The sequence below is a fragment of the Crinia signifera genome, chromosome 1, assembly GCF_055691185.1.
Source record: "Crinia signifera chromosome 1, ASM5569118v1, whole genome shotgun sequence".
In the NCBI taxonomy this organism is placed as follows: domain Eukaryota; kingdom Metazoa; phylum Chordata; class Amphibia; order Anura; family Myobatrachidae; genus Crinia; species Crinia signifera.
The window spans coordinates 267314534-267328105 of record NC_139217.1 but is presented as its reverse complement, the minus strand read 5'-3'; the positions used below and the strand labels follow the sequence as shown (position 1 = coordinate 267328105).

At 43.2% G+C, this 13572-nt stretch overlaps 1 protein-coding gene across 2 annotated transcripts in view; it reads left to right on the top strand.

The window, feature by feature from the left end:
- The window catches only part of GAK (cyclin G associated kinase), a 104583-nt gene that overhangs the window by 78385 nt on the left and 12626 nt on the right, over positions 1 to 13572 (top strand). For both annotated transcript variants that reach the window (XM_083183291.1, XM_083183300.1), the window contains 2 exons: positions 12783 to 12983; positions 13148 to 13296. In XM_083183291.1, the coding sequence (XP_083039417.1) occupies positions 12783 to 12983; positions 13148 to 13296 (350 nt within the window). The remainder of the gene's footprint in view (positions 1 to 12782; positions 12984 to 13147; positions 13297 to 13572) is intronic.

The following is a 13572-nucleotide window of genomic DNA, read 5'->3' as shown; positions in this document are numbered from 1 at the left end:
GGGGCAGCCTGTGCTGCCTGGCTCCCGGGGAGCCCACACCCCCCCTTCCCCACATACATTCTGGGGCAGGCAGGGAGACTTTGAATAGGGGGGACAGCGAGGTTCCGGAACACGGCAGGATTCGCTGCACGCCGTCAATATTCTCATTGAATACGGCCCAATAATTTAAGGGAGAAAAAGTAAAGGATAAATTAAATGGTATTACTATATACACAAATAACAAACATTTTAAAAAAAGGAAATAAAAATAGACATGAATATTAAAATTGATTTAAAAAAAAACTGGTCAATGCTGCAACAAATCAATCCTGCGTTTTTGTGAGGAAAAGGTGAGTTACCCCACTATGGATCTGGTCTCTAATGAGGCCTTTGGGATCTCCAATCTCTATTGGTGTAATTGGGTCATCTTAGAAGTTTAGTTTGAAAATGAAAATAGTTCCGGAATGTTACCCAGCTTGGGATGTTGGTTGCCCTGATCTGGCCAATGTACAGTCCATCTTGAGTGGTCCACAATGGGCGAATGGCACTTCGCTGGCAAAGGTGGAGACGGCAGGGTCCTGTGCTGTCTTTTGGAGTGCTGGTCCGGAACAGATGGTGAAAGGATAGCTCAACTTGTTTCGGTGTCTAGATGGCACCTTCCTCAGGAGCAGTGTGTGTTATATGCATATATGTAATAATGTAAGGGACTTGCACATCCTTTACCAACATTGCCTAAAACATGAAAAACTTGTATGGGTACTCTTTACCTAGAAGGGCGCCCGTCGTGGTGATCGCGGGTACATTTATGTCTGGCCGCGATGCCCGCGATTTCCCATTGAAACCCATGTTAAACATGGAAACGCGTCGGTCGCGTCGCGGCCGGCCATAAATGTACCCGCGATGCCCGCGACGCGATGCACCCGATTTCCCATAGGAATCAATGTTAAATGGCCCGACCGACGCGATTTTACTGTTAAATGCCTCAATGGACCCGATGTGGCCATAGGAAACAATGTTAAATGGGCCACAGAGGGCAAATAGGCAACCTTGACTGGGAAATGGCCCCCCCAATTGTTACCGCCACCCCACGATCAACGTCAACCCGAAGCGTGGCGAGCCCTGCGAGGGGACGCGGATACCTTCACAGGTAAACGCGTCCCCTCGCGGGCTTCACAGGTGTCCGTGGCCACGCGGACACCTGTGAAGTCCGCGAAGGGACGTGTTTACCTGTGAAGGTATCCGCGTCCCCTCGCGGGGCTCGCCACGCTTCGGGCTCGGTGGCTCGCTGCGCTCGCCACACTATTCTATTCTCAACTCCACGCCGACGTGGATAGTAGGGCATGAAAAGGTCGGAGGACGCGTACCGCCGCCCCTCGCGGGCTCGCTGCACTCGCCACGCTTCGGGTTGGCGTGGATCGTGGGGTGGCGTTAAAAATTGGGGGGGACATTTAAGGGTTAATTGTGCCTATTTGGGCTCTGTAGCCCATTTAACATTGATTCCTATGGCCAAATCGCGGGCATTGAGGCATTTTACATGAAAATCGCGGTCAATCAGCCTTTTTAACATTGTTCCCTATGGGGAAAATCGCGGTCATCGCGGGCAGCAGATTTTTATGTACCCGCGATGACCGCGATTTTTAACCCCGACGCCCGCGATTCCAATCGCTGGCGCCCTTCTAGGTAAAGAGTACCCTTGTATGACTTTTAATTGAACAAACAAGTTTTAGAAAATCTCTTCACTAACTAAGTTGTATACACTGAGCAGTCATAATGAGATTTTCCCTTAGAGGATGATAGAGTTGAGTGTATGACTGTTGTCAGAGTATGTACCTGCACTTCACAAGCACCAAAATAGTTTACCCAAGTGCAAGTATTGCAGAGTCCCACACATTCTAAGTACATCTATATGTGTAATTAACATTCTGGTCATTTGTGGTGGGCATACTTTGTGCTACTGCAGTCTGCCAACTTTGTGCAAGGCTGTTACAGGTCTGTGTTCGAGCTCTCAGAGTTTATTGTCCTCTGATTTACTGCTCTCTTGGAGGGTTCAGCAGACAATGGGGTAGATGTATAAAGCAGTGATAAGGGAGAAGTGATAAAGTGCCTGGTACGTTATCACTGGCCAATCAGCTTCTAACTGTCCCTTTTTAAACCCAGCCTGTAACTTAACAGTCAAGAGCTGATTTGCCAGTGATAAAGTACCAGGGACTTAATCACTTCTCCTCCCTTATCACTGCTTCATACATCTGCCCCAATGTGTAGGAACTGGGAGGAAGAGGGCAGAACAGCATACAGTTGGCCATGGGTGTCCCTTCATATGGGTAGGCCACGTTCAGGTTCAATGCCAAAATCAGTAAGGACTACCCAGGCTATTTTACATTTCGGACTTTTCCATGTTTTGGGATGTTTGCACACCATATTTAGAGACCATGGGGATAAAACGAGGAATGCTTATATGTTTCATATACACCTTATTCACATAGCCAATGGTAATTTGATACCATATTTTTTATAATGTGCGTGAAACCGTTTCATTGATCGATCAGAAAGTAACATTGTCAACCTCTGTTGTTTGAAATCTAAGGGACTTGTTCTAAAAATGAATGCTACTAAAGAAAAAGAAAAAAAATATATATATATATATATATATATATATATATATATAGATAGTGAGCTTTGTTCGGCACTCCGGATTACGGGATAATTACCACGGTGCCATCCACAGGATTAATATAGCAGGGTTTTCTTATACACGTACATGTACAGGAAGGAGGCGGCACTCAATTGGATTTAGAAAAGTGCTTTTAAGTTTTTCAAGTAAGATGCATAATGATGACGACGTTTCAAGACATTTACAGTCTTTTCCTCAGGTCATTATATAATTGCAATAACAGTGCAATGTGCAAAAGCATAAACAGTGTCTTACCTTCTCTTGAGGCAATATATACGTATGTGCAGCGTGAGACAGTGATGCCGGCTTGTCAGGACTTCCGGGAGGCCGGTCTCTCAGGGACGCCCCCTGGGAGTAACCTCGAGTACGTCACCGCCCGCCAGGCATCACACTCTGTAAGTACAATGAGTGATAATAAATAACGTGCGGCATTACAAAATCACAAAAACAGTGTCAATCATGGTGAAAAGAACGAAACTTGTACAAGTGCTAAAAATAGAAATATAAACGAGTTAAAACGCTAGCGGGATCATTGCTCATATCTAGTGTATTACTGCCGCGCTGCGCTTCACAGACCCGCTGTGAGGCGTCAGTCTGACGGCGTTATAGGGATCTAGGTGTCGTCATGTGTACCATGTCGACTGCCTAGAGTTACCTTTTTATCAATTTATGTATGGATCTCCGCTGGCTAATGGGGAGCTCCATATGTCTGGAGTGGATTCAAGATGAATACTGTGTTGCTAATGCAGATACTGATGTATTTATAGATACATATTTTATAAAGATAGAATAAACGGGTAAATCCCACAAAATAATATTGTATCTGTGCATATGCAACATCTAAGAACTATTCTACAACCAAATGATTCACAGAAAAATGTTCCAAGTAAATTTATCATTTAGTCCATTGGGGACTAAGGTGTTTAAAGTGTGTATCCACTTAGATTCACACTGTGACAGTTTCTTTTGACGGTCTCCACCACGGACAGGCTGTGGAACGTGATCTATTACTTTACACCGCAGGCTTGCTAGAGAATGTCCTGCAAGTCGGAAGTGTTTAGCGACAGGTTGCTCAATTCCTTTTAGGTCCTTGCCCTCAAGCGATGCCCGAATGGATGATCGATGTTGTGCCATTCTTGTCCGTAGATCGCGAGAAGTTTGGCCCACATATACTAATGCACACGGACATGTGATGGTATAAATTATGAACGTGGTGGTACAGGTCAACGTCTGTCTGATCTTGTACTTCTCACCGGAGTGAGGGTTCTTCACATATGTGCCGGGTTCCATGTAACTACAGGTAGTACATGTCGGACATTTCACACAACCACGGTTTCGAATTGGTATAAATGTTTCTTTTTTGATGGGGGTCAAATTCGTTTTTACCAGAATATCTCTAATGCTTCGGCCCCGACGGTAAGCTGGCATTAAACGTTTGTCTTTCAAACATGGTAATTCCTTGTCACTGGTCACAATCGGCCAAAGTTTTTTTATTTGTTGCGACAATGTATCGCATATCGGTGTATATTTTGTGACAAAAGGAATTCTGTGGCCGGTAGCATCCCGTGTCGATTTCTGCAGCAATGATTCCCTGGGTATTTGCATTATCTCGTGTTTCTGTTGGATTAGTTCTTTATATGCATACCCACGAGTCACGAACTTATTGATCATTTCATCCAAGGTAGTTGATAGGCATATATGATTACTGGAAATGCGGGCTGCTCGTAGCATCTGAGATCTCGGTAAACCACGAATTAGTGCCGGTGGGTGGCAACTGGACTTTAGCAGGAACGTGTTCCTGTCTGTCGGTTTATTATATACAGACGTGTTGATGCGATTATCTTTCAAGGTGATTAGTACATCCAAATAATTTATGACCCTAAGGTCCATTTGGTGGGTAAATTTTATTGGAGTATCTTGCATATTAATAGACGTGATGACGGCCATTAATTGCTCTGTTGTATCCGTCCAAAAGATGATCAAATCATCTATATACCGTGTATATAGGAAAATCTTGTCAGATATCGTCGCATCGTCAAAGAAGAATATCTGTTCCTGTTCGAACATGTATATGTTCGCCAGTGCCGGAGCCACCGGGGACCCCATTGCACACCCGGTTGTTTGTATGAAGAACTGCCCGTTGTGCATAAAGTAATTGTGGGACAAGGTGTACTGTAGTAATTCCATAAAGAGGGGGATAGGAATTGCGTCAAACTTTTTTCTATATAAAAATGTCTCAACCGCTTTTAACCCACTAGCGTGGGGTATAACTGAATACAAATTTTTCACATCCAATGTGCACATCACAAGACCAGTTGGAATCGCTGGTAAAGCTCCCAATTTGCTCAATAAATGAGTCGTGTCCTTCAAAAAGGTTTTTTCCTGGATCAATAATGGCTGTAGAAATGCATCTAGCCATTGCGCCACCGGATGAGTAATGGAGTCGACGGCTGATATAATCGGGCGGGGGGGTGGATTGAGTTCATCTTTGTGGATCTTTGGGATCGTATATATCACCGGGATCTTAGGGAAATCGTTGCTCAGATTTTTCCTTGTTTTGGCGTTAATCTGTTGTGTTATGAGCGCCGCGTCCAAGATGTTATTTAGGATTTTGATAAATTTATCTGTTGGATTAGATGGTAATCGCCTGTAGGTGGCTGTGTCTTGTAGCAACGTATCCAGATCTGCTATGTACCGGTGTCGATCCTGTAGAACAATCCCCCCACCTTTATCGGCGGGGCGAATTATTATTGATTGATCCTGCGCCAGATGTTTTAAAGCAGACCGTTCTGCTTTGGACAAATTATTATGATGGTGATTATTGTCCAGATGTTGTTTCGTGATGCTTTGATCCAGGAGTCTATTAAAAGTCTTTAGGGAAGCATTAGATGAAGGAGGGTCAAAAGTGGTTGAGTGCAATTTTTTAGGTGCTGAATGCTGTGTTGCAGATGTGACGTTTTTATGTTGAAAAAATTCCTTCGTTTTTAAAGTGCGGTGAAGTCCATAGAGATCAATTTTCCACTGTAGGTCCTGGTGGACCGTTGTAGGAACGAAAGATAAGCCCTTATTCAGGACTGCAGTCTCTGGATCTGTTAATGTATGTGCAGATAAATTGAAAACTAATTTCTCGTGCCCCTTGGAGGAGGCTTTGATGATTCTTTGGTTTTGGCCCCCTCTCCGCGAACATCGCCTGTTTTTGCTCTGGTGATCGTGCCTAAAGGGCCGGCAGTGCTGGTGGAGGGGTCATCTGAATCAGGTGCACGGAAATCACTGTCACTATTGGACGCTGAATCATTTCTGTTTTTATTAAATCTCTTATTTTTCCAGGAGGTTCGATTTTTGTTATAGGGGCGAGTTGCAGGTGCTTGGGTTCCACTGAGCCATCTATAAACTTTGTAGTCCTCGTAATCGGATTTAACTGTAGTTAACTTGTTCTTTTTGAACAATAGTAGTTCATCCTTGTGTTTTTGGCATAGGGCTTCTAGTTTCTCCCACAGTTGCTTGTTTTTTTTGTCATCCAGCAATTTCTTGTTGGTCATTTTTATTTCTAAGATTTTTTCTTTCGTTTCCTGCAACACCCGACTGGATTCAGAAATGACTAACACCATCAGGTCCATACTTGCTTTATTAAGAATGGATACCCACTTTCTGCAAAAGTCCGCATTGTTGCGGCCGATGGTGGGAATATTTCTAATACGGAACCCGCGTGGGATCATGTTGGATCTGACATAGTCCGATAGTGAGGTGCCATGAAGAAAATAATCGGTTTCTTTGTTAGTTAGTTTCAATAATGTGGACTGTAATTCCTCCGGAGTAATGGAGTCCTGTTTGGGGCTTAAATCTGCTTCAAAAAGGATGGAATTTACTTGTTCTTGAGAGTAAGAGAGATGTTCTCCCAAATGATCCTTTAACTCCAGAAATGAAAGCTTCTCCATACTGCCAGCAGCTTCCAATGTAGGATCTCTTGCTAGACAGGGTAAAAACAGCTGATAGCTGATGACGCTTTGCTGGTGTAGTAATCGGTGACAAATGGGTGAATAAAGGGGGTAAAGGGCTCCGGTGCCTTAACGAATAGGAAACGCAATTGCAGTGTCCCAATAATATAGATAGTGAGCTTTGTTCGGCACTCCGGATTACGGGATAATTACCACGGTGCCATCCACAGGATTAATATAGCAGGGTTTTCTTATACACGTACATGTACAGGAAGGAGGCGGCACTCAATTGGATTTAGAAAAGTGCTTTTAAGTTTTTCAAGTAAGATGCATAATGATGACGACGTTTCAAGACATTTACAGTCTTTTCCTCAGGTCATTATATAATTGCAATAACAGTGCAATGTGCAAAAGCATAAACAGTGTCTTACCTTCTCTTGAGGCAATATATACGTATGTGCAGCGTGAGACAGTGATGCCGGCTTGTCAGGACTTCCGGGAGGCCGGTCTCTCAGGGACGCCCCCTGGGAGTAACCTCGAGTACGTCACCGCCCGCCAGGCATCACACTCTGTAAGTACAATGAGTGATAATAAATAACGTGCGGCATTACAAAATCACAAAAACAGTGTCAATCATGGTGAAAAGAACGAAACTTGTACAAGTGCTAAAAATAGAAATATAAACGAGTTAAAACGCTAGCGGGATCATTGCTCATATCTAGTGTATTACTGCCGCGCTGCGCTTCACAGACCCGCTGTGAGGCGTCAGTCTGACGGCGTTATAGGGATCTAGGTGTCGTCATGTGTACCATGTCGACTGCCTAGAGTTACCTTTTTATCAATTTATGTATGGATCTCCGCTGGCTAATGGGGAGCTCCATATGTCTGGAGTGGATTCAAGATGAATACTGTGTTGCTAATGCAGATACTGATGTATTTATAGATACATATTTTATAAAGATAGAATAAACGGGTAAATCCCACAAAATGCTACGAGCAGCCCGCATTTCCAGTAATCATATATGCCTATCAACTACCTTGGATGAAATGATCAATAAGTTCGTGACTCGTGGGTATGCATATAAAGAACTAATCCAACAGAAACACGAGATAATGCAAATACCCAGGGAATCATTGCTGCAGAAATCGACACGGGATGCTACCGGCCACAGAATTCCTTTTGTCACAAAATATACACCGATATGCGATACATTGTCGCAACAAATAAAAAAACTTTGGCCGATTGTGACCAGTGACAAGGAATTACCATGTTTGAAAGACAAACGTTTAATGCCAGCTTACCGTCGGGGCCGAAGCATTAGAGATATTCTGGTAAAAACGAATTTGACCCCCATCAAAAAAGAAACATTTATACCAATTCGAAACCGTGGTTGTGTGAAATGTCCGACATGTACTACCTGTAGTTACATGGAACCCGGCACATATGTGAAGAACCCTCACTCCGGTGAGAAGTACAAGATCAGACAGACGTTGACCTGTACCACCACGTTCATAATTTATACCATCACATGTCCGTGTGCATTAGTATATGTGGGCCAAACTTCTCGCGATCTACGGACAAGAATGGCACAACATCGATCATCCATTCGGGCATCGCTTGAGGGCAAGGACCTAAAAGGAATTGAGCAACCTGTCGCTAAACACTTCCGACTTGCAGGACATTCTCTAGCAAGCCTGCGGTGTAAAGTAATAGATCACGTTCCACAGCCTGTCCGTGGTGGAGACCGTCAAAAGAAACTGTCACAGTGTGAATCTAAGTGGATACACACTTTAAACACCTTAGTCCCCAATGGACTAAATGATAAATTTACTTGGAACATTTTTCTGTGAATCATTTGGTTGTAGAATAGTTCTTAGATGTTGCATATGCACAGATACAATATTATTTTGTGGGATTTACCCGTTTATTCTATCTTTATAAAATATGTATCTATAAATACATCAGTATCTGCATTAGCAACACAGTATTCATCTTGAATCCACTCCAGACATATGGAGCTCCCCATTAGCCAGCGGAGATCCATACATAAATTGATAAAAAGGTAACTCTAGGCAGTCGACATGGTACACATGACGACACCTAGATCCCTATAACGCCGTCAGACTGACGCCTCACAGCGGGTCTGTGAAGCGCAGCGCGGCAGTAATACACTAGATATGAGCAATGATCCCGCCAGCGTTTTAACTCGTTTATATTTCTATTTTTAGCACTTGTACAAGTTTCGTTCTTTTCACCATGATTGACACTGTTTTTGTGATTTTGTAATGCCGCACGTTATTTATTATCACTCATTGTACTTACAGAGTGTGATGCCTGGCGGGCGGTGACGTACTCGAGGTTACTCCCAGGGGGCGTCCCTGAGAGACCGGCCTCCCGGAAGTCCTGACAAGCCGGCATCACTGTCTCACGCTGCACATACGTATATATTGCCTCAAGAGAAGGTAAGACACTGTTTATGCTTTTGCACATTGCACTGTTATTGCAATTATATAATGACCTGAGGAAAAGACTGTAAATGTCTTGAAACGTCGTCATCATTATGCATCTTACTTGAAAAACTTAAAAGCACTTTTCTAAATCCAATTGAGTGCCGCCTCCTTCCTGTACATGTACGTGTATAAGAAAACCCTGCTATATATATATATATATATATATATATATATATATATATATATATATATATATATATATATATATATATATGTGTATATATGTACGTCACTTTGGAGTAGCACTTCCTTAGCTTAAGAAGCTGTTCAAGGGTGCCCACCAGATCCTCACTCGATCTCTCAATAACAATTCCACGTGGTGGCACTCCGTGTAAAAAACGTATTACACCGCAGGGTTACGACACAGTTTCGAGGTTTTATTATTCACCTCTTCATCAGGTCACACAAATGCATATCAAAACATTACAACATTTATACTCACAAGACATCAGTGCACGCCTCCCGTTTCCAGAGTTCCCGCCGGCGGTGTCCGTCTCCGTCATCAACGTGCGTCACACTACGTCACTCCGCACGGACGTAGACCTGGCGCACACGCTGGGCAGCATCCTTTGCCAAGAAGATCTGAAACAAAAACATACAAATCTTTTAATACATATTACATGAAGAAACATAATGATAAAATGTAAGAAAACATTAAAATCAGAAGCAGACATATTGGCCGCCAAGCAGCATCAATAATTATAGACATAGCAATGCAGTATGTACAGCGCATGGAAAAAAGGGGGGGTTGACTGCGCTAGATCATATTGTGCATTATCAAACTAGGATAAATTTCAATATACATAAATATGAACAAATATGAGTGGTCAGGTGTGTAAGAAAAATAGAAAATGCATTTTTTATGACATATACAATAAAAATGAATAAAAATATTAAAAATAGGGACAAATGAAATAAGTCACCCAATTTTGGAGCAATGGATTTCAGAATGGTTGGGGGAATGGTCCCAAAGAGATAATGGTCCTGGATGATTTTTTGTAATCCAGGTGGTGGGGAAAACACTCAGTGCCGATGCCACTAGAATTCCATAGATGGTTCCCGGGCTTCTTTTGGGGAGGTGGCGTGCCTCCACAGCGTGTTGGTGCCTCAGGATAGTGGTGGGGGCTGGTCGGCAGTAGTTACCACTTATATTTCACCGATAGTTCCCGGGCTTCTTTTTAGGAGGTGGCGTTCCTCCACACTGTGTTTGTGCCTCGGATGGTGAGGAGGTACATTTTTATTGTATATGTCATAAAAAATGCATTTTCTATTTTTCTTACACACCTGACCACTCATATTTGTTCATATTTATGTATATTGAAATTTATCCTAGTTTGATAATGCACAATATGATCTAGCGCAGTCAACCCCCCCTTTTTTCCTTGTATATTGTATTGGAGGTGACTCCTCCAATTTTAGATTGCAGCTATATAGCCAAGCACACTCATATTAAGCGCCTTCAAATTTTGATATAGTTTTCTATATCTCCCCCCCCTTTTATGTACAGCGCATGACCAGTTACATTATAATCACTTAACACGCCTATACCAGCACAATACACGTGGATATAAGCCCTCTCACAACCCATTTAAAGTATAGTGCAGTATTGCAAGTTATAAATAGCAGCGTAAGCCCAGTTGTTCGTTGAGACCACGGGGGGGCCATAGTCCCCAGGCGGTATATCCAACTGGTCTCCCGTTGCAACAATTTCAGTGACCTATCACCCCTTCTGATTGAGGGGGGGTATATGGTCAATCAGGATGTAACGAAGTGTGGATACACTGTGACCAGCCTGTAGGTAATGCCTTGCCACAGGCTGGTCACTAGACCCACTCTCTAATGCAGTTTTAATGCACAACGATGGGTGGCCATCCTCTCCCGCAGGGTGCGGTCTGACTTCCCGACATAACTCCGTCCACATGGACATGTCAGGAGGTAAATAATGTACTTGGTCGTACATGTTAACCTATGGCGAATGTAGTATTTTTTTTCCAGAGGAAGGGTGGTTAAAGGATGAGGATGCCATCATGGATCTGCAAGTGATGCAGTTCAGGCATTTAAAGCAGCCCATTTGGTACTTGTGGCGAGCGCACGCGGATACCTGTGAAGCCCGCGAGGGGACGCGTATAGCTGTGAAGGTATCCGCGTGCGCTCGCCATGCTTCGGGCTCGCTGCAATCGCCACACTATTCTATTCTCAACTCCACGCCGACGTGGATAGTGGGGGTATGAAAAGGTCGTAGGACGCGTACCGCCGCCCCTCGCGGGCTCGCCACGCTTCGGGTTGACGTTGATAGTGGGGGTGGTGCACAATGAAAAATGGCATTTGGGGGCATTTCACAAGTTTAATACACATTTCAATGCATTCTGATGCATTTCAATGCAAAATCGGGTGTGATCGCATCGGATGCCATCGTATGGCATCCGATGCGATCGCATACGATTTTTGAGCTAAAATGCTCAAAAATCGGTAAAACATTGTATCGCATCGTATGCCATCGTATGCCACTACATATGGCATACGATGGCATACGATTTTTGAGCAAAAATGCTCAAAAATCGGTAAAACATCGCATTGTATGCCATCACATATGGCATGCGATGCGATGCGATTTTTAGCATACGATCTGCATACGATGCAGGTCGTGGGAGCCGTGATACTCCACAAGTACCGCCCATTCATTTGGAGAGAAAGTTTTCTGTATGGGTCTGACTATTAGTTAACCCTGTAATGTCCGTCCGGACTACCCAGTCGAAAATATTACGACCCCTCTGGTAACAGGGCATGAGTTTACTTTCACTAAGACCTATTTTAGGGTCTGCAGTCACAAGTGGCCACCAACGTTTAGAGACCTTGTTAATTTTGGCACTATGGTCATTGAAATGGTTGACCCACGGGAAACGATTAACCGTAGATTTTTTAGGCTGTACTTTCAGCAGATCAGCCCTAGGCATATTCATGGCTTTGACTTTAGCCACCTCCAGTGACTTAAAGTCATAGCCCCGGTTCACAAATTTTGCTGCCATCTTGTCAATTTGTATTTCTGCATCCACATCAGAACTACACACTCTCTTGGCCCTCAGAAATTGGGAGTATGGTAGTCCATACTTGGATGACTGTGGATGAAAACTGTTGGCATGCAAAATTGTGTTCCGGTCTGTTGGCTTAGTGAACAAGTTGGATGAGATTTTACCATCACATAAGGTAACTTCTACATCCAAAAAATGGACACAATTAGGGTGTATTTGATACGTGAACTTTATGGGACTGCCAGATCCATTGTGACCTCGTAGAGTGCCACCACGTGGAATTGTATATATTACGATATGAAGCAGCACTCCTTACAAGGAGTCAGGTGTGGTGCCAACCGTGGAACCCCGTCTAGGGTCTGCAATAGTACACCTGGTGGCGGTGGCACTCGCTCTCAATAAATTCAGACGGACATCAGATATGTCGGAATTTATTGAGAGCGAGTGCCACAGCCACCAGGTGTTATATATATTTCTGAAAAACCACAGTTTTTTAAATATTTAGGTTTTTGGATATACGGATACAGGATACTGCACCTGTACAAAAGTTTATAAAATTACATGTTATAGTTCTAAAATAACTTTAAAATGTGTTTTAAACAAATCTGTTCTTTACAAAAAATTCAATGTAAAGTCCTTGTTTCTTCTTTTTATTAGCGGCATCATCGCAGTTTTCTTCTCGGTCCAGTGACAAACCTTACCAAAAAAGCAGCTCCAGGCAAGCTCCTAAACCACATCCCACCAATACATCTTGGCAGTCCCAGCCTAAGCCTGCAGTCCCTACCAAGCCGAACTACGCTGTCAATTTTAGTGTTATTGGTGGCAGAGAAGAAAGGGGCATCAGAGCTCCAGGCTTTGGTAAGTCATTGTATTTGTATTTTTCTCCTGTAAACTGACCATCTATATAGCTACAGACACTCTACCACACATACTAGTGTTCAGGTTGTATCTTATTAATAATTATATCTTTTTGCTTTGTATGTGTGTTATTTTTTAATGTTTACCGTTTGGTGTCTTTACAGGGCCAAAACCCAAAGTTTTAGAAAGTGATTTTGGGGATCTACTCTCTACCCAGGGATTTTCATCAAAAACAGACAAGACAGGCCCAAAAACGATTGCTGCAATGAGAAGACAGGAGATGACTAAAGAAATGGATCCACTGAAATTAAAAGTAGGCACTTAAAACATTAAAGCAGTAGATTGAGTTTAGTATTTCAATGTTGGCCGAATTCATTTGTTATTATTTATTGTTTATTTGATTTTTACTTGAGTTATTGCAGGGAATTCTGTTGCGGATGTATCCCTTTGCCCAGCTGAATCAGCATGACACTAGCCACATTGTACGGCATCCTGATTTCACACAAAAGTGTTCGCTGCCCCACAGGATAACGAATACTTTTGTGCAGAACAGTCATACCTCTGGCTAAGTGAAGGGTGCAAGACGAGG